The 25,344-nt window shown below is 47.8% G+C and overlaps 1 protein-coding gene across 1 annotated transcript; it reads right to left on the bottom strand.

Moving 5' to 3' along the window:
- Window positions 1-19,309, bottom strand: LOC125621581 (zinc finger protein RFP). Its single transcript, XM_048818642.2, has 7 exons — window positions 18,839-19,309; window positions 17,214-17,309; window positions 12,932-13,162; window positions 11,846-11,868; window positions 10,390-10,505; window positions 8,391-8,420; window positions 1-1,583 (listed from the first exon to the last, which is right to left on the bottom strand). Exons 1-7 carry the CDS (start codon window positions 19,256-19,258, stop codon window positions 1,069-1,071), a joined length of 1,431 nt encoding a protein of 476 aa, XP_048674599.1. The 5' UTR covers window positions 19,259-19,309; the 3' UTR covers window positions 1-1,068.
- Window positions 19,310-25,344: the final 6,035 nt, after the last annotated feature.

A 25,344-nucleotide genomic window follows, 5' to 3' on the forward strand; every position in this document is an offset into this window, starting at 1 on the left:
TTTAAAAATATGGATTTTATTCTTACTTAGGTAAATGCGAATCCTAAAATAAACACAAGTTGGCTTTGAACGCTGAACATTTGCGTGAGCAGCAAGGACAACAGAGAAAGCTGCCGTTTGATCTCACCTAACCAGGGAACATGGGACAATCCTTTGGCGATTTCCACCTTCTGAAGCCAAGCAAGGCTCCCATCCTGCAACACCCACAATCTACATGGGTGGTGCCATGGGCCTGCACAGACCCCCCACTTAAATCACTGCTGATGTAGCAATGGGATGGGTGTTTAGAATGGTACCTAATATTTTCAAAAGCACCGAAGTGACTTCAAAGCCAGAGTCCCGTCGACTTCCATTGAGTCCTGGGTTCTCAAGAGTCACTCATCTCCTTTGAAAATGGGATTTAGGCACTTCTGAAAATCCTACCCCAAGTCTATGAATCCTCTGAATGATTCTCAATGTTTCTTGTGTAGCTATCATTGCCTATTACATGTATTAGGATAACCCCAACTGAGATCAGGGCCCCGTTGTGCCCCGTGTTGCACAGACACCCAGCGAGAGACAGTCCCTGCCCCAGCTTAGATCAGGGCCCCGTTGTGCAGGGCGCTGCACGGACATACAGCGAAAGACAGTCCCTGCTCCAAAGAGTTTATATTCTTCCTCATCCCTTTTTCTCCTGTACATTTTCCTCTCATATTTCCTTCTATAAACATCCTCTCCAGTTACTCTTTGTTTCCCCCACCTCTAATCCCTCTGATCTCTCTCCTCTTAGAAAAGATCCTCTCCCACTCATCCAGGGAGGGATTTGTCCCCTCATTCTGACCCCTGTATGCTGCAGTATAGGGGGTCATGATCTGTCTGCGCTATGAACTGTCTGCAGACATTAGAGAAACTGCGCTCTCTCTGGGCTCCAGTAAGAGGTGGCGTGGGCAGTCAGATACTGCTGTGAAGCGAGTGTTAGAAGCTGGGTCGGACAGACCAGAATTTCACCAGCTGGCTGTGCTGAGATTTTAGGGAGATGCCAGATCCAGGCCCCGGGGGGTGGCGGGGAGGGGTACTTGATCTCACGGCTCAGTGACACATTTTGACCTGGGAGCTTTCGTCTGCCACCCAGCAGAACGGGAAGATTCTCCCAGCAAAAGCGACTTCAGTGAAAGTGAAGATCTGAGTGTTGTTCTCAGCATTGAAAAATGCCACCTGCCGCCTTTTGCAGTCCAGGGCGACCCTGACCTTCCTGGGTCTCCTATCCAGTGGCAGGCTTGTCCAAGGAGAAGTGAGAGCCACATACTGAATTGGGTTCAGCTGCCCCACAGCCCAGATCCCCTCCTCTGGCTCCAGGCTGACCCCTCCCTTTCTCCTCACAGACTCTCTGGCCACCCCCACGGCCCAGCTGCTCCCGTCCACCTCCACCTCCCACCAATGTCTCCCCGCGGTGAACCCCTCACAGCCCAGCACACAGGGAACAGGATCAAATCTTCTGAAGTTGTCGGGCACGTCCTGCCGTGCAGGTCCCCATCTCACGCTTGTCCCATCCTCAGACAGGATGAGATGAGGATGAGCCGTGTCTGGATCCAGGGTCACGTGTGCTGGGGGTTGGGTGGGGAGGGAAGAGAGAATTAGAGTGTTAGGAGCACTCCCTTAAATCCCTTTGAAAATTCCTGCCTTTAATGGAAAAGGAAAACCTTCAGCTGCACAAGATGGGATAACTGGCAGGTCACCAACTTTATCACTGATGTAGGCTCAGCCAGCAGGTGGTGGGAGGAGCCGGAGTGTCTATTCCTGAGTCCGTAGCAAGGTCCTGCCACCCAAACTACATTTTACTGTTAAGGCATCTAAACTGCTCCCCTTCTTCTCTTTGCTGGTTTATCAGCTTCCTTTTCACAACTTCCCCTTGACAGCACCCATTGGATGCTACTGGCAGAGGAGCCCAAGTTGTACCATTGTGACCTCATTTGCTGACTCATTTCAACCAATGGGACTGCAAAGGAACTGGAGAGCGTGAATGATGACGGGCTGAAATACTTCTGATGTCACAATGCTCCTCGGCCTGCAGTACCAAATGGGCCCTGAGCGGAAATCAGGATTTTCTGGTGTTTGGGTTTTTTGACTGCCATCAAAATCAGTAGGGTTCTTCCCATCGATGTCCGGAAGATTCCCTGAAATTTTAGAACTGATTGGACATGGTCTTCAAAAATTATCACATTACAGATAGAGAACTGCCACTGACTGCAAGGCCTCCCCTCTGTCACTAAAAAATGTACCTAAGAACATAAGAGTGGCCAGACTGGGTCAGACCAATGGTCCATCTAGCCTAGTGTCCTGTCTGCCGGCAGTGGCCAATGCGACGTGCTTCAGAGGGAATGAACAGAACGGAAAAAATGATTGAGTGATCCTCTGTTGTCCAGTCCCAGTGTCTGGCAGTCAAAGGCTTAGGGACACCCAGGGCATGTGGGTTGCATTCCTGATCATCTTGGCTAACAGCCATTGATGGACCTATCCTCCAGGAATTTATCTAATTCTTTTTTGAACCCAGTTTTACTTTTGGTCTTCACAACATCTCCCGGCAATAGTTCCACAGGATGACTGTGCCTTGTCTGAAGAAGTACTTTCTTTTCCTTGTTTTAAACCCACTGGTTATTATTTTCATCAGGTGACCCCTGGTTCTTGTGTTATATGAAGGGGTAAATAACACTTCCCCGTTCACTTTCCCCACACCAGTCATGATTTTGTAGACCTCTATCATATCCCCCCTTAGTCATCTCTTTTCTAAGCTGAACAGTTCCAGTCTTATTAATGTCTCCTTGTCTGGCAGCTGTTCCATACCCCTCATCATTTTTGTTGCTCTTTTCTGAACCTTTTCCAATTCCAATGTATCTCTTTTGAGATGGGGCAATCAGAACTATATGCAGTATTTAAGGTGTGGGCATACCATGGATTTATATAGTGGCATTATGATATTTTCTGTCTTATTATTTATCCCTTTCTTAATGATTCCCAACATTCTGTTCGCTTTTTTGACTGTCGCTGCACCTTGAGCAGATGTTTCCAGAGAACTAGCCACAATGACTCCAAGATCTCTCTCTTGAGTGTTAACAGCTAATACAGACACCATCAGTTTGTGTGTATAGTTAGGATTATGTTTTCCAATGTGCATTATTTTGCATTTATCACCATTAAAGTTCATCTGCCATTTTGTTGCCCAGTCACCCAGTTTTGTGAGATCCCTTTGTAACGCTTCGCGGTTAGCTTTGGACGTAACTATCTTGACTAGTTTTGTATCATCTGAAAACTTTGCCACCTCATTGTTTGCCCTTTTTCCAGATAATTTATGACTATGTTGAACAGCACCAGTCCCAGTACATATCCTTGAGGGACTCCGCTGTTTACCTCTCTCCATTGTGAAAACTGACCGTTTATTCCTACTCTTTGTTTCCTATCTTTCAACCAGTTACTGACCCATGAGATGTACAAGAGATATAAATCCTGTTGTCTCGAGCATAAGCCAACCACTAACTGATGGGGATGCGGGTCAGGAAGTCATTTTTCCCTATGGGCATCTTATTCCAAATTTCCACTGTGGAGCAGGGTTGGCAGCCTTCCTCGGTAGCCACTACCAGCAGCTTTAATCAGAGACTGGATACAGGACCAGATGGACCACTGGTCCAATTGGATACTGGACTAGAGAGTCCATTTATCTGACCAGTTAAGAGAATTCATGAGTTCCTGGAGGAAACCATGGGGCTTTCTTGCTTAGAGCAGAATGGTGTTTGAGAAATGGTGTGATTCACTGACTGTACTGACTAGCTCTTTAGGATCTTATATCACTTCTTAAATGCCCAAAACTAGAGTCCCCTTTTCAGGTGGAATTTCAAACTCCCCCTTCTCCTAAATCCCCACCCATTGATTTAGACAGAGGAGAATGAAATGGGGTTGGGTTGGGAAAAAGTTTTAAATAGGGAAGGAGGATTAGGATTAACTCTGAATTTCCTGGGTTTATAATAGTTGGTTTTGGGATCATTGCAACATCCCTGTAATGTTTTTTTTTTTTATCCCAAATTAACCCCATCTTAAAGGTTTCTTTTTGTTTTGTTTTTGTTTTTAGCCTGGGTATAATACAGTACTCAATTACACCATCAGTCCCCAAAATTTACCTTTGTCCAACTGGCTCGACCCCCCTCTACCCCTGGTCCCGCCCCAACTCCACCCCTGCCCCGCCCCCTCCCACCCCCATTCCAATCCCTTCCCCGAAGTCCCCGCCCCAACTCCAGATAGAGTCACTAGTAGGAGAAAAAGTGAAACACTTTAAATGTAGCTGCTGTCAACGTTACGAAGATATTTCTGTTGTTAACAAACATAACTGCAGATTCATTTCATGTAAAATAGGGCAGACATAAATGCAAAGAAACCAGCAAAGCTCTTTCTAGTCAGACAATGTTGATAAAGCTAAATGGTATTTAGGATTACTTAACTTGTTTGATCCCCGCACCTCTGTCAAGTGCAAGGCAGCATGAACTAGTGGCAAGGGTACTGGATCAGAGTCAAGAATCCGGGGTACTATTTCTATCTCTGCCACTGACCAACTGCGTGACCTTGGGAAAGTCACTTCTAGAACCGGTTGGAAAATTTTCCTTGAAATAGTTTTCTGTCAGAAAATTCCATTTTGAGTAAATTGAACTTTTTAAAATTGTATTGATTTTGATGAAATTTTGTTTTGGGGAGGGAAAAGTAGGGGGCTGGAAATATCCCATTTCAACATTTTCAAAACAAAAAGTTTTGATTTTTCATTTTGAAATTACTTCTTGTTCTCCCTTTTATATTAAAATAAAATAAAATGAGTCAAACACAAAATGAAACATTTCAAATGTATTGAAACAAAACACTTCAACTGACCCAAAATGAATATTTTTGTTTCTGCAATGTCATTTTAAAAAATTGCTTTTCATCCTGATTCATTTTTAAAAATTTAACTGGTTTAATTTTTATTAAGTTTTGTTTTGGGGGAAAAAAATAAAAGGTCTGGAAATGTCAACATGACCCATCTCAACGTTTTCAGAACAAAAAGTTTTCATTTTGCATTTCAAAGCCACTTTTTGTTTCAAAATATTTGTCATTTTATATTTGAAATAAATGAAATAAAAAACGGGTCAAGATCAGAATGAAACATTTCAAACGTATTGAATCGAAACGTTTCAGTTGATCCCCCCAGTGATTTTTTTCCCGGAATTTCATTTCACAAAAAACAAAATAATATTAATAATAAAATCCTGCTTTTCATCCTGATTCAGGACAATTTTTCCCCCATAATCCCAACTTTCTTCATGGGATGGAAAATCCATTTTCTGACGAGCTCCAGTCACTTCCCCTGTCTGTATCTTTTCCTTCTTCCCTTCCTATTCTTTGTCAGTCTCATCCAGTGGGCTGAGGTTTCCAAACGGATCTGGGTGCCTAACCCCTTTAGGCCTCTTTGAAACCCCTTGTTTTAGGGCTTGTCTGCACTACAGTGACACAGTCGCAGCATTGCAGCTACCCTGCTGTAATGTCGTACTGGAGACACATTACAGTGATGGAAGGGGTTTTTCCATAGATGTAGTTAATACACCTCCCTGCTAGGTTGATGGAAGAAGACCAGGCAGCTTAACTGCATCCTTCAGGGGTGTGGATTTTTCACATCCCTGAGCAACGTCGCTAGGTCAACCTAAATTTTGGGTGTACACCAGGCCCCAGACTATGAGCTCTTTGGGGCAGAGACTGTTTTTCTCTATGGCTATGTCTACACTTGCAGTGAAGCGTAGAGTCTGGGTATACGTAGCCGTGCAGATGGGGAGACACAGCTTAGGTGACTTGAATACAGACACGCCAGATACACCCAGGGGATACACCCTACATGAGTCTCTACGTGTCCAACCAGCACCCCCCATGTCTACACTGTACAGTGCTAATAAACAATGGTCACATAAACACCACCCTATACCGGAAACCTACTGACCGCTATTCCTACCTACATGCCTCCAGCTTTCACCCTGACCACACCACACGATCCATCGTCTACAGCCAAGCTCTGCGATACAACCGCATTTGCTCCAACCCCTCAGACAGAGACAAACACCTACAAGATCTCTATCAAGCATTCTTACAACTACAATACCCACCTGCGGAAGTGAAGAAACAGATTGATAGAGCCAGAAGAGTTCCCAAAAGTCACCTACTACAGGACAGGCCTAACAAAGAAAGTAACAGAACGCCACTAGCCGTCACCTTCAGCCCCCAACTAAAACCCCTCCAACGCATTATTAAGGATCTACAACCTATCCTAAAGGATGACCCAACACTCTCACAAATCTTGGGAGACAGGCCAGTCCTTGCCTACAGACAGCCCCCCAACCTGAAGCAAATACTCACCAACAACCACATACCACACAACAGAACCACTAACCCAGGAACCTATCCTTGCAACAAAGCCTGTTGCCAACTGTGCCCACATATCTATTCAGGGGACACCATCACAGGGCCTAATAACATCAGCCACACTATCAGAGGCTCGTTCACCTGCACATCCACCAATGTGATATATGCCATCATGTGCCAGCAATGCCCCTCTGCCATTTACATTGGTCAAACTGGACAGTCTCTACGTAAAAGAATAAATGGACACAAATCAGATGTCAAGAATTATAACATTCATAAACCAGTCGGAGAACACTTCAATCTCTCTGGTCACGCAATCACAGACATGAAGGTCACTATCTTAAAACAAAAAAACTTCAAATCCAGACTCCAGCGAGAAACTGCTGAATTGGAATTCATTTGCAAATTGGATACTATTAATTTAGGCTTAAATAGAGACTGGGAGTGGCTAAGTCATTATGCAAGGTAGCTTATTTCTCCTTGTTTTTTCCTACCCTCCCCCCCCCCCCCCCCAGACGTTCTGGTTAAACTTGGATTTAAACTTGGAGAGTGGTCAGTTTGGATGAGCTATTGCCAGCAGGAGAGTGAGTTTGTGTGTGTGTGTGTGTGTGTCCCCAGGAAAAAAAAAAAAAGGGGGGGGGTGAGAAAGCCTGGATTTGTGCTGGACATGGCCCACCTTGATTACCATGCACATTGTAGGGAGAGTGGTCACTTTGGATGAGCTATGACCAGCAGGAGAGTGAGTTTGTGTGTGTATGGGGGTGGGGGGGTGAGAAAACCTGGATTTGTGCTGGAAATGGCCACCTTGATTATCATGCACATTGTAGGGAGAGTGGTCACTTTGGATGAGCTATTACCAGCAGGCTAGTGAGTTTGTGTGTGTGGTTTTTGGAGGGGGGTGAGGGGGTGAGAGAACCTGGATTTGTGCAGGAAATGGCCCACCTTGATTATCATGCACATTGTGAAGAGAGTTGTCACTTTGGATGGGCTATTACCAGCAGGAGAGTGAGTTTGTGTGTGGGGGGGTGGAGGGTGAGAAAACCTGGATTTGTGCTGGAAATGGCCCAACTTGATGATCACTTTAGATAAGCTATTACCAGCAGGACAGTGGGGTGGGAGAAGGTATTGTTTTATGATCTCTGTGTGTATATAATGTCTGCTGCAGTTTCCACGGTATGCATCCGATGAAGTGAGCTGTAGCTCACGAAAGCTCATGCTCAAATAAATTGGTTAGTCTCTAAGGTGCCACAAGTCCTCCTTTTCTTTTAGCAATTTAGTGTCCTGTAGCCTTCCCACTGCCAGAGCCTTTCCCTGCGGCCTTCCCTCCGCCAGAGCCTCTCACCGCTGCATGCAGCTACACATACTCTAAACACCGCTGCCAGGGTAGACAAGGCATGAAGGGTATGTACAGAACCTAGCACAATGGGGCCCTCGTTCTTGGGTGGGGCCTCTATGGGCTACCGTAATGCTACCAATAAAAGGGAATCTGTGTTCATCTCCCATCTCTCATCGAGTGGGAGAAAGATGATCAATAAACAGAGATCCATACACAGGTGCCGACTTTGGGAATTGCCGAGGGGTGTTCGACCCCTGCTTTGCCCCAAGCCCCACCCCCACTCCACCCCTTCCCCCAAGCTTCCACCCCACATCTTCCCGCCCACGCTCCACCTCCACCCTGCCTCTTCCCATCCCGTTCCTCCCCCTCCCGCGAGTGCACCCTGCCCCCCGCTCCTCCCCAGGCACCTCTTGCACGCCACTAACAGCTGATCTGCGGTGGGAGGGAGGCTCGGGGGGGGGGGGGGGGAGGGGCCGATCACAGGGCTGCTATTTTTTTTTCATGGGTGCTTCAGACCCGGAGCACCCACAGAGTGAGCGCCTATGGATGCATACATGTATACAACTTCATCATTATAGGAAGGTTCCCCTCATCAGCTTTCCCTGAGTCAGCTCAACTGAAACGAGATTCCCCATTAGCTCCAGAAATTTACCTTTGTCCAGCTTTGGTTCAGACAGAGACTCTAGAAGAGAGGGGGAAAAAAAAGGTGGAAGAGGTGAAATCTCGGTTGTTCTGACTGGGGAGAGATGCCTATTGTAGATTTTTGGATCAGGGACCAAAATAGGCAGTCGGGCCTCCTGCATAACACAGGTCAGCGAATTTCACCCAGTGACCCTGCATGAAGTCAGTAATTTCTGGCTACAATCTTTTGGAAAGAGACACCCAGTCTTAATTTAAAAACTTCCAAGCGACGGAGAATCCACAATGTCCACAGGTAGGTGGGCCTCAGTGGTCAATTACTATCGCTATTAAAAATGGGTGCATTATAGCCAGGCTGAATTGGTCTACCTTCAGTTTGCAGCCGTAGACTCTCATCCTGCCTTTGCTAGATGAAAGAGCCCTCTGCTATCAGAAATCTTTGCCCTGTGCACATGGGTGGGTGAACCACCCCCCCTTCAGGGCAGCTAGCCCCCAGCCCCGCCCCTTCCTCCTGAGGCCTCCCCCAATGGCCGGAGCCCTGAGCCCTCCTCCCCCCCACTGACAAGAGGACAAAGTGGAAAAAGCCCTTATAGCCGTGGCAGCAGGCCCAGGGCTTTGGAAACTGGACCCAGAGTGAGTTTGCTTTGCTTTGCAGAGTTCCTGCATGGATACAGAAATTTCTTCCTTGTCTCGAGACGCAGGAATCCACCCTCCCTGGGAAGTGGCTTGTTTTATATGAGCTTTTACTGGGCTGATCTCAACAGGTAGGACCTGCTACACACTGAGCACACAGAACTAGCATCTCCTCTCAGAGTCAGAGACATGTTCTCCCTCTAGCAGTGATGAGCTGCACAGAGCATACTCACCCCCCCCAGTAAGGCTGGTCAAAAATTTTCCATCCCAAACTACTTTTCAACTTAAACATTGGATTTTCGACTAAATGGAAATTTTTCACAAAAAGTGGCAACTTTCCACAGAAATGTTCAATTTATTTGTTGACAGTCTGAACACCTGAAAACTGAAAAGATTTTGGCCAAAAATGCTGCCCTGGTGCCTCATAGGAATTGTAATTTGGTTTGCTCATGTTCCCGTTCTCCTTTATGGGACAGGCTCTTGAACTGGACTACATCACCCAGGATGCACCACAGTCAGAGACTCCATGATGCCTAGCATACCTTCCTCAGGAGGAGACTGTGGTGGGTCATGGGAAATGTAATCCAATCAGGGAGCCCAAGCCATAGAGGAGAATGGGAGCCTGTGTCACCTAAACTACAGTTCCCATGAAACATTGCAGCAATATGTCCAAATTTAAATATTTAGTTATTTGACTGAAATAATTTTGTTCGATTTTTTGGGAGTGGGGGAGGGTCTGAAAAATCAATTTTTTCCAGGGAAAATGTTACTGCAAACATTTTTGGTTTTGCTGAAAATTTCCAGGGCGGGAGGGGTAGAAAAAAAACAACAACTATATCTGGCCTTGCTCTGCTCCCTAGTTGCCTATGCTGGGATGGATCCGAGCATTGTTGCCAATAGATAATTGCTTTGCAAGGGGAAATCATCCAGATAAGCTGGGGGACATGGGGCTACCAGGCGCCACAATCTAATGAATTTTGGTATCTGTATAGTGCTTTGCAAACCACTAGCTACTTGGGCTTCAATTTTCAAAGTGGTTTAGGGGAACTGGGTACCTAACTCCTATAGGAAAAAAAAAAACGTTGGAAAATTTGTCTTAAGCATCACCTCTTCCCCTTTGCCCCGGTGAGATAGGAAAGTTATTATCCTTTTGTAAATATGAGGCAGGAAAGATAAGTGACCCAAACCGGTGGCCATGGTTCTCATGGGTTTCTGTAAGGTAGACCATGCATAACCTGTAAACTAGTGAGAAGACTGAGCTCTCTGGAGACATCTTTTCATTATATGTGTGCACAACATCTACAGCAATGGGGCTTTGATCCCTATACAAGTAAATCAAAATTTTAATCGTAGCCAAGAACGGCCCCAGAGTTTGTTACCTTTAAATTTACTCAGAGCGTGCTCCAGAAGTGTGTGCTTCTGAGAGAATTCCTTGACTCTCCTTTTCAGTTCCAGAGGAAGGGATGGTGGACTCTGAAACTTCCCTGTCTCGTATCTAGGGAGAAAAATGGCCTGTTGTTAGTCATTGTTAACTGATTTCAACAACAATAAAAATGTAGTGGGTGAGGAAGAATTATCAGACTTTTTTGATTTAAAAAATCCCTTTTTTTCTAAATCCGAAATTTCAAAATTTCAAAGAAATTCTTTTAAAAAAACGCCACCCAAATCACCCAGCTCTACTTTTTTCTTAAAGTGAATTTAGTTCTAATGGAAGGCGATAAACTGACAGGCTGTCGAGACTTAGGTTCAGATCTATAACTGATGTTAATTGGCATTGTTCCATTAACTCCATTGAAGTAATGCTCATTTTTACCAGCTGGGGATTGACTTTGATTTGCACCAGCTGGGGATCTGCTCCCATTGACTGCAATGGAGTCATGGTCAACATACCCCAGTAGCGGGGGGGGTCTGGCTGAAATGACTTTAATGGAGTTACGGCTAATTATACAAGCTGGGAATCTGGCTCTGATGATACTAACGGAGTTTTGCTGATTTACACCAGTGCGGGATCTGGCCTTTCAGTTCCCTAATGAGCCAAAGAACTGGCTCAGTGACATTCTCCAACCCACCACCCCATAGGGTCATGTATGCCTGGAGGGTAGCGAGGTACATCTGTCAATGTGACAGAACCTTTCCAGCTCCGTTCAGTCATTGGCTGTTCTGCTGAAATTGTTGACAATAGGGGCATGAAGGGCTTTTGTGAGGGGGGGACTGCCCATCCTGAAAGAAGGTGGAGTGAGACCCACTGACCCCTTTCAAACAGGAGTGAGGAGTCATGTATTTATGAGGATAAATACGACACCCTTGTCTCATGGCACGTTTTAAATTCACTGGGACATGTACCAAATTGACAGGCACAACCCTGAACATGCAGACTGTGCTTAACAGAAAGGATAACCAGGGCACTGACCAGTCCTCAGATGGAAATGACTTCACGCCATTACTGACCTAGGTGGAGTTTTGCAATCATTGACTCAGAAGTTACTCGGGTCATGGGCAGCAGACAACACCCCTAGGTAGATACTGGTAGGTAGCTATTGACTAGACAGCTAGTTGTTTGTTAGCTAGGTAGCCTGTGCTACCTTAACTGGTAAAGGTAGGTAAGTAAATAGCCCATATTCCGTCTCTGATCTCCTGAGGCATCCAGACCATCAGAGGAGTGGATAATTCATAGTGTATCTGCAGTTGAATCTGCATTCTGGACACTGGGGAAACATAAGACAGCTCAGAATTCTGGGGTTGGAGGTAGATTAGGAGCTGCAGGGAGCTTTGTCCTTTACCCAACACCTTCCCAGCAGGCTCAAGTGTGAGGGGGAGTGAGAAGGAGCCATGTACCTGCTCAAGGTGCTTCTGATGTCCTAGAGAGGAGAGAGAAAGAAAAGGGAGTTCAGTCCCACACACCATATACTGGAGATCCCTCTTGCTCTGAGGTATCTAATTTGCTTATTTGAAAATCCCTCTGGGTGCCTAAAAACCTTTGAAAATCTAGCCCCATGGCACACAGGATTCTGAGCCTCATTGAAAGTCTATGGGATTTAGGGTCCAAAATGCCTGAGGGACTTTTGAAAATGGGACTTGGGTCCAGATCCTCAAAGGGCTTTCGGCACCTAACTCCCACTGAAATTAAGGGGAGTTTAGAAGTCTAAATACTTTTGAGGATCCATCCCTTAGGTCCCTTTTAAAACTTTTACTCCCAGGTCCCTTAGCTGGCACGCAGTGGAAGACTCATAAATCTGTATATGTATAAACCTGTACAGCCACTAGAGGGGAAAAAAGACACATGTTGACATGAGTTATGCACGGCATCACAACAGGTTAGCATCCAGCTGTGGGCTAATCTGCCAATGAGAACTCTTGAAATGTGTCCCTCATGACACGGACTCATTCCAACCAATAGAAGTATAGCATGCAAATTAGCTGGAGAGAAAGGGAAATGATTGGTTGAGTTCTCTCTGATGTCACATTAGGTCAGGTAAGCCTCACCTGAGCTATTGACTTGGCCCTGTCTGCAGTCTATTAATCTGAGCAATCATAGATTCTCGGATTGTCCATTACTTGCGACCTTTAAATCAAGACTGGATGTCTTTCTAAAAAATACACTCTAAGTCAAGCAAGAGCGGTGAGCTACATACAGGAATCTCTGGGTGAAATTCTCTGGCCCGTAATGAAGGAGATCAGACAAACTGATCCAAATGATCCCTCCTGGGCATAAAATCTACGAAAGTAATGGAAAAACTCATGTGTTTAACTGCTTTGTTTAATCAGAGAACCAGTGTGTTGAGCACCTTGTACCATCAGGACCTCAATGAATAAAATAATGTATGTTTCTGCAATGCGGTGTATTGTGAACTTGGACTTCGATAGCAAAGAGTCAGGGACACGTTTACTAAGGGCTCTGGGGTACCTCTCACATAGTCTCACCTGCAGGAATTCACTTGGTGGCTGCCGGCACTTCCCCTCCATCTCACTGATCAGGGTCCCGAGACGAGTTTTCTCCTGCGTGAGCCTGGTGGTGAATTCATCCTGCCCCTTCAATATCTCCTTGTCCAGCACTTCCAGCTGGGCCAACAGGAGCAATTCTTTCTCCTCTAGAAACAGATGAAGTTTCTCAAATTCCGACAGAATCTTCATCCTCTCGCTCTCCGTCTGTTGCTGCGATGAGCAGACACAAGCAGGTAAAGGGTGGAGAGAAACATGTGACGGCCCATACACAATAACATTTCCAAAGGAATCTGTGGCGCTTTGGGGGTTCACCCAGACCAGCAAGGGGCTCTTTCACCACCTGCCCTGTAACCTTGGGTGTCTCTGTGCTGTCCGTCTTTGGTTCAAAGCCCTCATACCAGCAGCCTGCTCAGAGCACGATGGCCTCACCCTACCTGCCACCAGTCTGGTTACTCCTTCAATTCTCCCCCACTTACTTGGTCCGTGACCCCGCAAGAGCCAGGGTGGGGCATGGGAGGGTGAGTGGGGCAGGATGGGGGAGGGGAAGCCACGCTCGGGGCAGGATAGGTGAGGCATCGATACCTCTCTAGCTGGAGACTTCCCTGAGTGCTCCTCCAGGCTCCAACAGCAGCTGCTGCTCTTCCTGGTCCCCGGTGGCGGAGGCTGGTTACTGCGAGTAACCGGACTTTTAGTGTCCAGTCCGCAGTGCTGACCGGATAGTGCCAGGTCCTGTTTCCGACTGGCCTTCCAGTCGAAAACCAGGCATCTGGCAATGCTAAGCCAGGAGAGGAGCTGGAGCGGAACTGGGGGCAGAGCGGGGCTGGGTGGTGCTCCCTCCCTCCTGCACCTGGGGAGGGGGGCTGGCCCAGGCTGCCACAACCTCTCGGACATTCCTCTGCGCCCCCTTAGGGGGGCATGCCCCCACAGTCTGGGGACCACTTTTGTATGGTGACACCAACAGTGTTTCCAGTTCTGTGTATCCCCGAAACCATCTCCCATCAATAGCACCTCACAAAAATTATCGAGTTCGCTAATACACACCAGCCTGCTAGGTTAGCTGTGGATTTTACCCTTCAGCTTTATATACAGCCCTGAGATGGTTTTATAATGAAACATGGGTACGTTTGCGAACAAAGAATTGAGACTTAAGTGCTAATGAGTAAGACTAGAAGAGACAGATTGTGGTTACAAGGAAAACACAACAAAATAGGCTTTTAGTGGCTAAAACGTCATTTCAGGAAGTTGCTGCTCTTTGTCTAAACAGGTTTCTCACTCACATTAAGGGCAGATCTATACTTAAAATGCTGCACCGATGCAGCTGCACCACTGTAGCGCTTTAACCAAGACACTCTAAGCCGACGGGAGAGAGCTCTCCTGTCGGAGTAGTTAATCCACCTCCCCAAGAGGCGGGAGCTAAGTCGGCGGGAGATGCTCTCCAGTCGACATAGCGCTGTCTGCACAGGTAGGTCGGATTTTTCACACCCCTGAGTGACATAGTTATACTGATATAGGTCTGTAGTGTAGACCGGGCCTAAGTCTCCAGCAGCTGTAGCCTTCTGGGCTAGGAAGGCACAGCTTTCAAAGGATCAACGCAAAGGTGCTGGAAGTAGGGGTGCAGGGAGTGCTGAAGTGGTTCCCATCATATCCAGGATTTACAGGTTTGGTTCAATGGCTGTCAGCACTCCCACTGTACAAATTGTTTCAGCACCCCTGAATCGAAGGGTGCTGTATTCTACTGAGCCTTCAGTTGCACTGTACCCTATTGTGGCTAGTGTGCCTTGTTATGGATAACAAAATGCCTTTTTGTCTCTGCTTATATCTTCCCCAAGTTCATTAACCCTGTTTCAAGAGGCAGGAAGGCTTGCTAGGGGTGTCAGCTCCATCCCCCATCGTGATTTCAACCGATAGCCACGTCTGTATCCAGTGGTTAGGTCAACTATGGTGCACAAAATTTGTCACAGTCCAAAAAAGGACACAACTAAAATCGTTAATCGCTTTTAAAAATTGAGTCCAAAATTCTAACTGAAAGTCAATGAGTGCCTAAATCAGTACTGAAAATGGGGCTTAGGTAATTAAATCAATAAGACCTGGTCTGCATGTAAAAATTAGCTTGACCTAGCTACATCTCTGAGAGGTTGTGAAAAATGTCGCTCCCTGAGTGCTGTGGTTAGGATGTAGACACAGCTAATTTGATGGAAGAATTCTTCCACTGAGCTAGCCACTGACTCACGGAGAGGTGGATTAATGACATGGGTGGAAAAAAACCTTCCATCGATGTAGGATGCGTCTACACTATGGTGCTACAGGTGTAGCATAGACATGGCCTAAGGGCTTATCTACACGGAGTGATTTCCCATAGTGAACTAATGCGTTACACATTAATTGGTCCATGCAGACCCTGCTGGTGTAAACTAAATGTTTCCTGATGAGCTTTATCAGCATTTCCAAGGCACGATCCAAAGACCACTAAAGTCATTGGAAAGACTTGTATTGACTTCTGTAGGTTTTAGATCAGGGCCATATTATTATGAGTTGTATTAGGATAGTGCTCAGAGGTGTGGGGGTTAACAGTCCCAGAGTCTCCAGGAATTAAAGATTAATTTTTAATTGAAGATTACATCATGGGATGAAACCTCCAGGAACAAGTCCCACCAACACGGGCAACCCTACAGAAGCTCCAACTGAGATCACACTAGATGCTGTACAAACACACGGCGAGAGATTGTGGGTTGGAGGGACAGTGGGGGGAGAGAGGGATGTACTGAGACTCGGGAGGCAGAGCAGTGGAGACACAGCCAGTTGCAGGCTGGGATGGAGGGTCCTGGAGGTTCCTACCTGCTTCCCGGGAATGTTCTAGCCCCTCTTTGTCCTGCTTCCTGCTCCTCTGCCCATCTGGGTCCTGCGCTGTCCTCTCTCCCCTCTCATGAGTTCATATGGGGGCAGAGCCCCATATTATTTCCATTGTGGGGGTGCTAGTCTCCCTTCCCACCACTCGGTTCTGCCGCCCTCGGTGAGAGACAGTAGCTATTTTGAAAATCTGAGTCTAAATATACAAGGGGTGGAGCTGATCTCATTTGCATGGGCACACCCACCTTGCCTAGGTGCTTAGCATGATGGGATTGCTTGCCCAAATGGTCACGTTTGGCTGTTGTGGGAGCCCAAGTCTCCTTGTTATTGGGGCAGGAGTAATAAAGGGTTGTTATCCTTGCTGTGTGAATCAAGGGCAGCAGAGCTGTACTTCGCATTTTCCAATTGAGGGACTCACCCTCAACTGAACAGCATTCGCTAAGTTGGGAACATGGGTTCCAAAGCCCAGTGAGTGAGAGAGAGGGTGTGGGCCTTGTGTAAGGGCCCCAGATACCATTTGACTCTGCAGCTCTCCACTGTGTAATAACAGAGGTAATTTAGACTCAATTGAGAGTCTTGTTACACACTACAGAGCTGAAATCACTGATACCTAGGTCTAAGTATTAGCCCTGCTTTGGTACAGTGTCTCTGATGCAAGAGACTGCCCAGTGTGCATCATCAGTGAGGCTCCCTGCACTAACAGCTGAAATCACTAAGACCTATGTTAAGTGGGGGGCCCTGAAGGCATCTTGGTACTTCCAGCACAGTAGCTGGTGGAGAGGTGTGGTGAGCAGTCAGCAGGCGGAGAGTCATGGCAAATGGCCAGCAGGGCAGCTGGTGGAGAGATGCGGCTGGTGGGGCAGCTAGCTGACAGTGCCAGAGCAGAGCCCTGTAGAGAGTGGCGGTGAATGAGTACTTGAGCAGTGGAGTTAGTAAGGTGCCTCCTCCCACCCCCCCGCAGGGTGGGAGGTGAACTCTGCAGATACACTTCTGAACTCTGGGCCTGCACTGTCCAAGGACAGCAACTGTGAGTGGGGTGCAGAAAAGGGACAGTTAAAGGGACTTTTGGGTTACTAGACTTAAGAACCTGAGGGGAAAAGGACACTGCCCAACTTCCTTGGTGGTAGGTCTTTTGCTCATGGTTTAGGTTTATAAACCCTGTTTGCGGTGTTTCCCAAAATTAATGCTGCATTATTTTCCTCCTTTTATTAAAAGTTTTTTTGCTACACTGAGACTTTGTGCTTGCGAGAGGGGAAGTATTGCCTCTTAGAGGCACCCAACTGTGACTGGCAGAAGTGTTACAGAGTTACACATAAATAAGTGATAATACATTATAGAGCATCGCACATTACTCTGTACGACTCCAGTGGTATTCAGAGTCATCACATAGGTTCATTTGCTAATGAGTAAGTACCAGCAGCTCCTGGCTTGTTATTTCCCCATTCAATTTCAGTGCAGCAATGCCCTCCATCTCCTTCTTCAACATCTCCAAACGACTCCTAATTTGTCCCTAGAGAAAAGAAAAGTTACGTGCACCTGAGGGTATTTTTCAGAGTTATTTATAGGTTCACAATTATTAACTCGGTTATAAAACACTCACAAGCTCTGTCCTTCAAAATCATAGAATATCAAGGTTGGAAGGGACCTCAGAAGGTCATCTAGTCCAACCTCTGCTCAAAGCAGGACCAATCCCCAATTTTTGCCCCAGATCCCTAAATGGCCCCCTCAAGGATTGAACTCACAACCCTGGGTTTAGCAGGCCAATGCTCAAACCACTGAGCTATCCCTCCCCCCCCCGTATAATGTATATACACATCAGAAATTATATATGAATAAAGATAATCTGCTTTGTCTAGCAAAGTTCATATGTCACCCTGGATAGAAGAAGACGTCACATCTGTCAGCCATGCATTCAATAGCAAAATAACAATTATTATATACATGTATTTGACAGACAGAAAGTTAAGTCAAACTGCATGCTCCAATCAAGTTAAATAGACAGGAATATTAGGCTCTAGAGACATTATTGTAAATATAGGATGGGGTATTAAAATCCACAGTTTAGAATAAAACTAAATATCGCACTTGATCGTGTATGTACACAAAACTTAATGACATTTCGCAAGAAAAGAATTTGAAAATGAATTTTCACGAACAGCTACATGACCCCCAGTCAGAACGCCTCCTCCTCCCAGCCAGTTTAAGATAATAAAAACAGCAACAAAAATATTTATCAAAATTTAAAATTATGGGTGAGATTCCGTGCAGTATCTCTTTGAGATTAGCACAGAACTTACAGTCCAGGCACTATGATGGGAATACAGAGCTAAGCAATGGATCCCTGCAAGATCAGGTCTTAAGGTGTAAAATCAGCAGTTGTCTCTTGTCTGGGCAGAACTAGGAACATTAAGTATGATACACACATTTAAGATTCTTTTCATAGGTCTTCTTTAGCAGGTCACAGCCTTATCTGTCACTGATGCAAAGTAACCAAACTCCCAGGCGAAAGACTTTGCTAAGGTGAAGTTCCGGTTAAGAGCACATGCCAGTAACTTATTAAACATGAAAAAGAAAGAATGTTGCAGTTATGTAGTTAACAACTAATAAAGGTACATGAAATGAGATCTGGCCAGAAAACGACTTTTCCCCCCCTGTGGAAAATTTTCATTAAAAAAAAAAACAACAACAAAAAATCTAATATTTTTTAGCAAAAACTGAAATAGTTTTGAACAAAAACCTTTTCCCCCTGAGGAAAAACCCAACATTCTTGCACAAAGCACCTGCTTTCCATGAACACTTTAATTCAGTCGAAAACTCAAGATCTCTGCGTGCCCCCAGGGGGACGGGTACCCCCGGTGGAGAATTACTGCTCTAAAATATGCCAGGGGTCTCTGTCCAGCCCAGAATCCTGAGGGCACAACGCCATTTAAAGTTGGCCCTGCCCCTTCTCCCCCTGGTCTGTGCCCGCTGCACAGAAGAGCACACACAATGAGGCGTGGTCAAATCAGACAGTTGTGCTGGACAATGATTCCTTCCTACCTTGTACTCCTGGGCGGCCTCCTCTGCAGGAACCACCGTGTGAGCCCTGTGCTCCTTGGACCTGTCACACACCACGCAGATGGGGGACTGATCCTCTCGACAGAAGAGTTTCAGAGCCTCCTGGTGTTTCTCACACGCTCTCCCGGCTCCGGCATCTTTTGTTGATTGCAAATGTAGCTGCTTGGCTATTTCTACCATGTTGGCCAGCTGCCTGTTCGGCCTGAGGTTTCTCTGGGGAAAGGTCGTTCTGCACTGAGGGCAGGAGAAGTCTTTATCCGAGCCCTCCCAGCACTGGGTGATGCAGGCTCGGCAGAAATTGTGCCCACAGTCTATAGTCACCGGATCATTAAAATACTCCAGGCAGATGGAACAAGAAGCTTCATCCTGGAGGCTTTGCCTTGCCTTTGCAGCAGCAGCCATGGCTCATCCCAGGCAGAAGAGCAGTTTAATTTCACTTCCCTGTTCCCTGAAATGTGTTGACCCTTGAACGAGAAAGGGGAGTTTCCCTTCCTGTAAACAGGCTTTGTGGAGTTGAGTCATGGTTCAGAACTGCAGCTTCCTGGTGACAGTTCCCAAGTTTGTCTCGCTGACGGAACAGAAGTTGGTCCAATCAAAGATATTACCTCGCCCGCCTTGTCTCTGCCAGGGACTGCAAGATACAGGACCAAAGCGGTGTAAATCCGTCTGGGGGAAGAGCACAGCTGGGATCACAGCCAACACACTGCGGAAGGGATCGACTAGAAGTGATTTTCAAACTTTTTGTATTGGTTCACACAGCAAGCCTCTAAGTGTGACCCCCCCCGCCTCCCGTATCAATTAAAAATGGGGGGTTAATTTAATTTAATGGGCGCTCAGGGGGAGTTGACCCCCATCTAACCCCCCTGAAGGATCACAACCCCCAGTTTGAGAACCCCTGGGATCAAGCATGATGCAATGGACCTGTCGCACAACTGGTTTATTTGGGGGAGCCAAGGGAGGTCGGGCAGGAGCGATCGGTCCCGGCAGCGGGAAGCGAACTGTATCTCATTAGTGGTGTATGCAGTACAGGCTCTCCTCTCTGTCCCCCGAGCTGGTGCTGTCTTGGAGGCAGAAAGTAGGTTAAACTCATCCCAGCGGGAGCAAGTGCTCCCCTTCCAGAGAGCAGGGAAGCAGCAAACTTCTCCCTCCTTGTGTCTTGAGCTAACACACGTCTCGTTTCCTTATGACGACCGATTGCTAGGACAGCTCAGGTTTGGCTGTGCAGAGCCCTTTATCTGGAGCTGAAGGGGGTGCGGAGAGAGCTTCGTGAATGAAATGACCATTCACGCACAAACCAAAGTGAATGTTTTCAGTATGAAACAAAAACTGAAACAAGTTTTGTCCAAACCCTGGAAGAAATTTCAAATGAAACCAAAATTCAAGCTTGTCCAACACAGTTTTTATACTGATTCATTCAAAAGCTTTTGGTTGGTTGTTTTTTTCCCCCCAAAAATGCTTACTACTTTTTTTCAAACCAGCCCTATAAGGGTATGTCTACACAGAGATAAAAAAGCCCACAGGTGCCCCAGGTCAACTGAGTCCAGATCACCAGGCTCATGCTCTGGGGATGAAAAGTTGCTGGGTTGATGTTTGGCTCGGGCACCAGCCCAAACCCGAATGTCTACACAGAGATTTTTAGCCCCTCAGCCTGAGCCCCATGATCCTGAGTCAGCTGACCTCGGTCAGGTGCCAGAGGTCTTTTAATCAGAGGTCTTTTAATACCCTAAAAGCCCTACCAAAGAGTCCACTATTAGATAATTTACACCTAATTTACAAGGAGTTGTGCAGGCCCCACTACAGACAAACAGATACAAACCCAAAGCCATGTGCTTTGGATTCCCCAGACGCCATACACAAAATACTGGAAATGAAATGGACTGGGAATGGGGAGGGGGGAGAATTTAGGTTGCCTGATTTTTGTCCTTCTGTAAATTTCTTTCACTTAAAATTCTTCCTCCCTTTAACCTTCTGTGCAAACAGAGTGGTTGATGAAGGTAGGAGGCTGGTGGGGAAGGGAGGGGGAAGCATTAGTGGTATTTGGGCAGGGTGTGATTAATGAATAAGTTACTAGAGGCTGCAAAAAACCTAGCCCTCGTGGGGGAGGAAACCTCAAAAATGTGGCCACCTTGGCAGTGACGTCTGTCTGAGTTTGTAGAGAACCTGAGACAATAGCTCTGGGGGTGGGGGGAAGAGCTGCCCTGAGTTTAACCAATAGAGCAACATCTGCCCAAGTTTTCAGAGAACCTGAGAGAATAGCTCTGAGTGGAGGGAACCACCTTGTGCAATTCAATGAGGTGTTAACTCCCAGGCCCAGTCCTCAGGGAAGGGGGGCCAGTTACCAACCCAACCCCAGCAGGGGACTCTGTCTGTGGTAAGAGGGGAAGAGCACAGCCTCCCCTCGCCACCAAGCAAAGACATCTCAGCTGCATGTGTATGGGTATGGAGCAGGGCCCCCATACTGCCTTTCTGTAGGGGAGAGGCGCTCCCTACTGCTCCCCAGGAGAGAGAGCTCACTGCTTCTGCTCCTGACAGGCAATACCAAATCTAGCTCCTACCTAGCACTTTGTATCAGTAGAGCCGAAGTTCTTTACAAAGCAAGGCAGTAGCATTATACCCATAGTACAGGTGGGGAAACTGAGGCATGGGGACAGGGACATGGCTTGCCCAGAAGTCCACCGGGGCAGGGAGAGCGAGCGCCTCAGGGCCAGCCCTTCGGAAAATTGTGCCCTGAGCGAATTTGTATGTTGATGCCCCTGGCCCCCGCAGGTGTGGCACCCCCCATTGCCCCCATGGGCTCCCCATCCCCTTCACTCCTAACCCCTGCACTGTGCCCCCGTTGCCTCTAACTCCAGCCCCCTCCTCGTGCGCTCCTAAACCCTGCCCCCAACTCCTCTACTGTGCCCCCTTTGCCCCGAACCCCTACACTCCCCTCCTGTGCCCCTAATCCCTACCCCCTCCTTCACACCTAACCGCTGCATTCCCTTCCTGCACCCACGTGGGGAAACTGACCTGCATGCAGGTCAAGCAGCTGGCACTGTCGCTCACTCCCCCGACCCCGGGGGGCAGCGAGGAGCAGTGGCAGGGCTCACTGCATCCTGGTCACCTTCCCCAGCTGGGCTGCGAAAGGGAAGGGGAGGAGAGCAGCAGCCCAGCTGGGGAAGGTGACCAGGATGCTCAGAGCGCTTGGTGTTGCTCCTCACTCCCCCACTTGCAGTCGCCCAGGTGGCCTACCCCTAAAGCTGTCCCTGTGGTGAGGGCTTCAGCTAGGGGTGCGGGATCTGGGGTGGGGCCAGAAATGAGGAGTTCAGAGTGTGGGAGCTCCTCCTTCCCCAGGCCGGGGCAGGAGATCCAGCTCCTCTGGCTGCCCCCGCCAGCCACAAGGGGCGGGGGGAGATAGAAAGTGCCCCTCCAAACGCAGCCAAATTTTTATCCCGGTGCATGCCCCTGCTTTAGTTAAAGATTAATCTCTAATTCCTGGAGACTCTTCAGGACAATCCAAGTAGATTCTCACAGCAGTAGCTCCAAGTGAACCAGGCTGTGGGCTGTGTATTTACTAGTGCTCCTTAGACAGACCAGGTTCCCTTGCTCACTGGATGGGCTGTCACTTTAAAAAAGTAAACTCTTAGGAGATCAGCTGACTATGAGTCAGTTCCAGGCAGGGAAACCCTCCCAATGGCTACTCCAAGCTGGGTATCTCATGTTTCATCTGCTCTGGATTATTTTAAAGACCCAGTGATGATTATAAACTGCAGGCACAATTTCTGCTGAGCTTGCATCACCCAGTGCTGGCTGGGGGAGATGGAGACCACTATCTCCTGCCCCCAGTGCAGGGAAACTGCTCAGCAGACAAGCAGCAGGCCAAACCAGCAGCTAGCGAATGTTGTAGAAATAGCCAGATGAATGAATTTCCAGGCAGCCAAAGGAGCAGGAGGGGAGAGGGGGTGTGGGAGACACCAGGAGGCCCTGAAACTGTTCTACGAGGAGGATCAACCCCCCATCTGCCTGGTGTGTGATGGATCCCGGACTCACTGAGCTCACATGGAGGAGGCTGCCCAGGAGTACAAGATAGGAAATCTTTGTCTAGTGTCACAGTTAATTGTTCTGGATTTTAACTACCATTTAATTCCACTGCAGTTTGCTTCTGGGGCCTGATTTATTTCTCCCTCTGCTATTATATCAAAGCCCTGGCTAGGAAGATTTAGTTGGGGACTGGTCCTGCTTTGAGCAGGGCGTTGGACTAGGTGACCTCCTGAGGTCCCTTCCAACCCTGATATTCTATGATTATGACAACCCTATAACTTAAGGCTGTAAAAAAAACGATTGAATGAAAAAAAAAAAGCAGCAAAGTTTCTAGAAAACTGAAGGTACAGTAAAAGCTGTGTTATCCAGCACTTTATCAACCAGAAAGTGCTATTAACCAGCATTTCTGATTTCTCCCAATACAAATCCTCAATCTAGTAACCGGGTCAAGTATACTGCCCAGGAAGTTATGCAATTGGCATAAAAGCAGAGTGCAGAATGTGCAAAGAGGCAGCAGACAAGTCAGCAAACTGATATCAGGGATTTTATTCAAAAAAGCAACTTCCAGGGTGTCACAGGGTCAGTCCAGTCAGCAACTTCCAGGGTGTCATAGGGTCAGTCCAGTCAGCGCAATCTCCTACATCTACAGTGATAACTGATGCTGATAATGACGACCGTGGGGCACTGCAAGATCCTGCAGGGCCTTCTAAATCAAAGAAAGATTGTGTTCAGTATAGCTGGGAGAGCTGGACAAGGAGCCTGAAAAGTGGCAGAATGAAATTGACACCCAGCTCTGCGAGGAGAATTCCTATTTCAGCGAGCTGATCAGTGAGATGGAGGGGAAGTGCTGGCAGCCAGCGAGTGAATTCCTGCAGGTGAGACTGTGTTAGAGACACCCCAGGTCCCTGCACGGGGAAGAGGGTCTTCAGAAGCATGAGCGTTTGAATCTGTCATCATTTGAAAAGATGCTGACTTTAGGTGACAGCAAAGCAAGACCCCTCCAGAGCAGGAGGGATCCCCAGTATGTGGCATGGAGCTCTCTTTTCTCTCTCTCCGCTCTAGGATGTCAGAAGTGCCTCGAGCAGGTACATGGTTCTTTCTCACTCCCCGACACGTCATAATGCTAGGAAGGGCCTTGGGCACCATGTTAAAGGAAAAACTCCCATCTCAGCATGTGGAGCAGGATCACAGTTCAGATTCAAATCTTCCTGTGTGGAATTGAATTCTGATGTGATTTTTTTGTTTTTGTTTTTTTGTTTAAGGAGACTCTGGGATTTGCCATCTGTGATAGGGTCTTCCATGGCCAGGTAGATCGCTGGTCTGCAGTGTGTAAGGCCAAAGGTGGTGGTAGGGGGACCCAGGCCCTCCCTCTCCACTGGGTCCCAGCCCAGGACCCTGTGTAGCTCAGCCCCTAAACAGGAGAGATGGGGTCAAGACCAGGGTCCCGGGGTTACTTCCTACAAGTCTCTTTAGTCCACTTACCCCACATTTGGGGCTTATCTGCTGGCTGGCAGGTCGCTGATCCATCCCTTGCAGGCAGGCAGAGAATTCCTGCCTGCACCCTGATCAGCTCCCAAATGAGCCAGGCTCCCTTTTCTTCTCCTTCCTCCAGGCCTGGCATTGGCTGCAAGTACACCAGGGCAGGGATAGCTGAACCCACAGGTTTTCGTTATCCCCCGCTGTGCAAACAGGGGGCAGGTGACATTTTTCGATGCTGGTAACAAGACTCCGGTCTTCACTTTCCTGCTGGCCTCTTTCACCGGGGAGCGAATTTGCCCTTTTTCCTGGCTCTGGGGATCCTGGCTCAGATTGCGTCCCTGAGCCGTTGGGTTCAGTACCTCAATGGGCTTCCTCGAGTCTCTGAAATCCGAGTCTCCATGTCCCTGGAGGACCCCCAGTATTCCTTCAGAGCTGAGCCGACCCGAGCCTGTTGACAGTGGGGGAGAAGGCACAACCTCGGAACAGCTGAGTCATGCCTCCCCCAGGCAGCCCCCCCCAGAAAGCAGTGGCCCCTCCCTGCAGCTCCCCGCTCTTCCTCCTGCCTCTCTAGACAGCAGTGCAGTGTGGGATACCAGTGGGATCACAGGTGCCAACTCTGTGGGTGCTCCGGGGCTCCAGAAGTGATGTGTCCTCCCCCCTTTTACATTGTTCCCCCCCAGTATCAGGAGGCATGAGCGCTCCACGGGCCAGAGAGCGACCATGAGAATGCCTCTGCATCCTGGCAGGTAGGCCACTCGGCTGGGACATGGGGAAACCCACAATCCCCTGCTCCAATTAGTCTTTAATTATTTATCCAGAGTGGAGCAGCTTTAGCAGGGAGAGATTGAGGGAGCCCTGCTTAAGGCCATCCCACAGCCCAGTGGTTAGGAGAAGTCTCTGAGAAGTAGGAGATCTCTATTCAAATGCCTTCTCTCCCTTCAGGTGAACGGGACCTGAAATTGGAGGGGCCCTAGCCCAAGCTGAGTCCC

Source organism: Caretta caretta, chromosome 14 (genome assembly GCF_965140235.1).
Source record: "Caretta caretta isolate rCarCar2 chromosome 14, rCarCar1.hap1, whole genome shotgun sequence".
NCBI lineage: Eukaryota > Metazoa > Chordata > Testudines > Cheloniidae > Caretta > Caretta caretta.

Bases quoted from the DNA above. Each gene is read 5' to 3' on its own strand.
- LOC125621581 (XM_048818642.2), bottom strand. From the start codon at position 19,258: ATGGCTGCTGCTGCAAAGGCAAGGCAAAGCCTCCAGGATGAAGCTTCT. The intron at 10,506-11,845 runs GTACATGGCTCC...TTTTCTCCCTAG, and splicing joins ATCAGAAGCACCTTGAGCAG to ATACGAGACAGGGAAGTTTC. The intron at 8,421-10,389 runs GTAACAAACTCT...CCTCTCTTCTAG, and splicing joins CGCTCTGAGTAAATTTAAAG to AGTCTCTGTCTGAACCAAAG.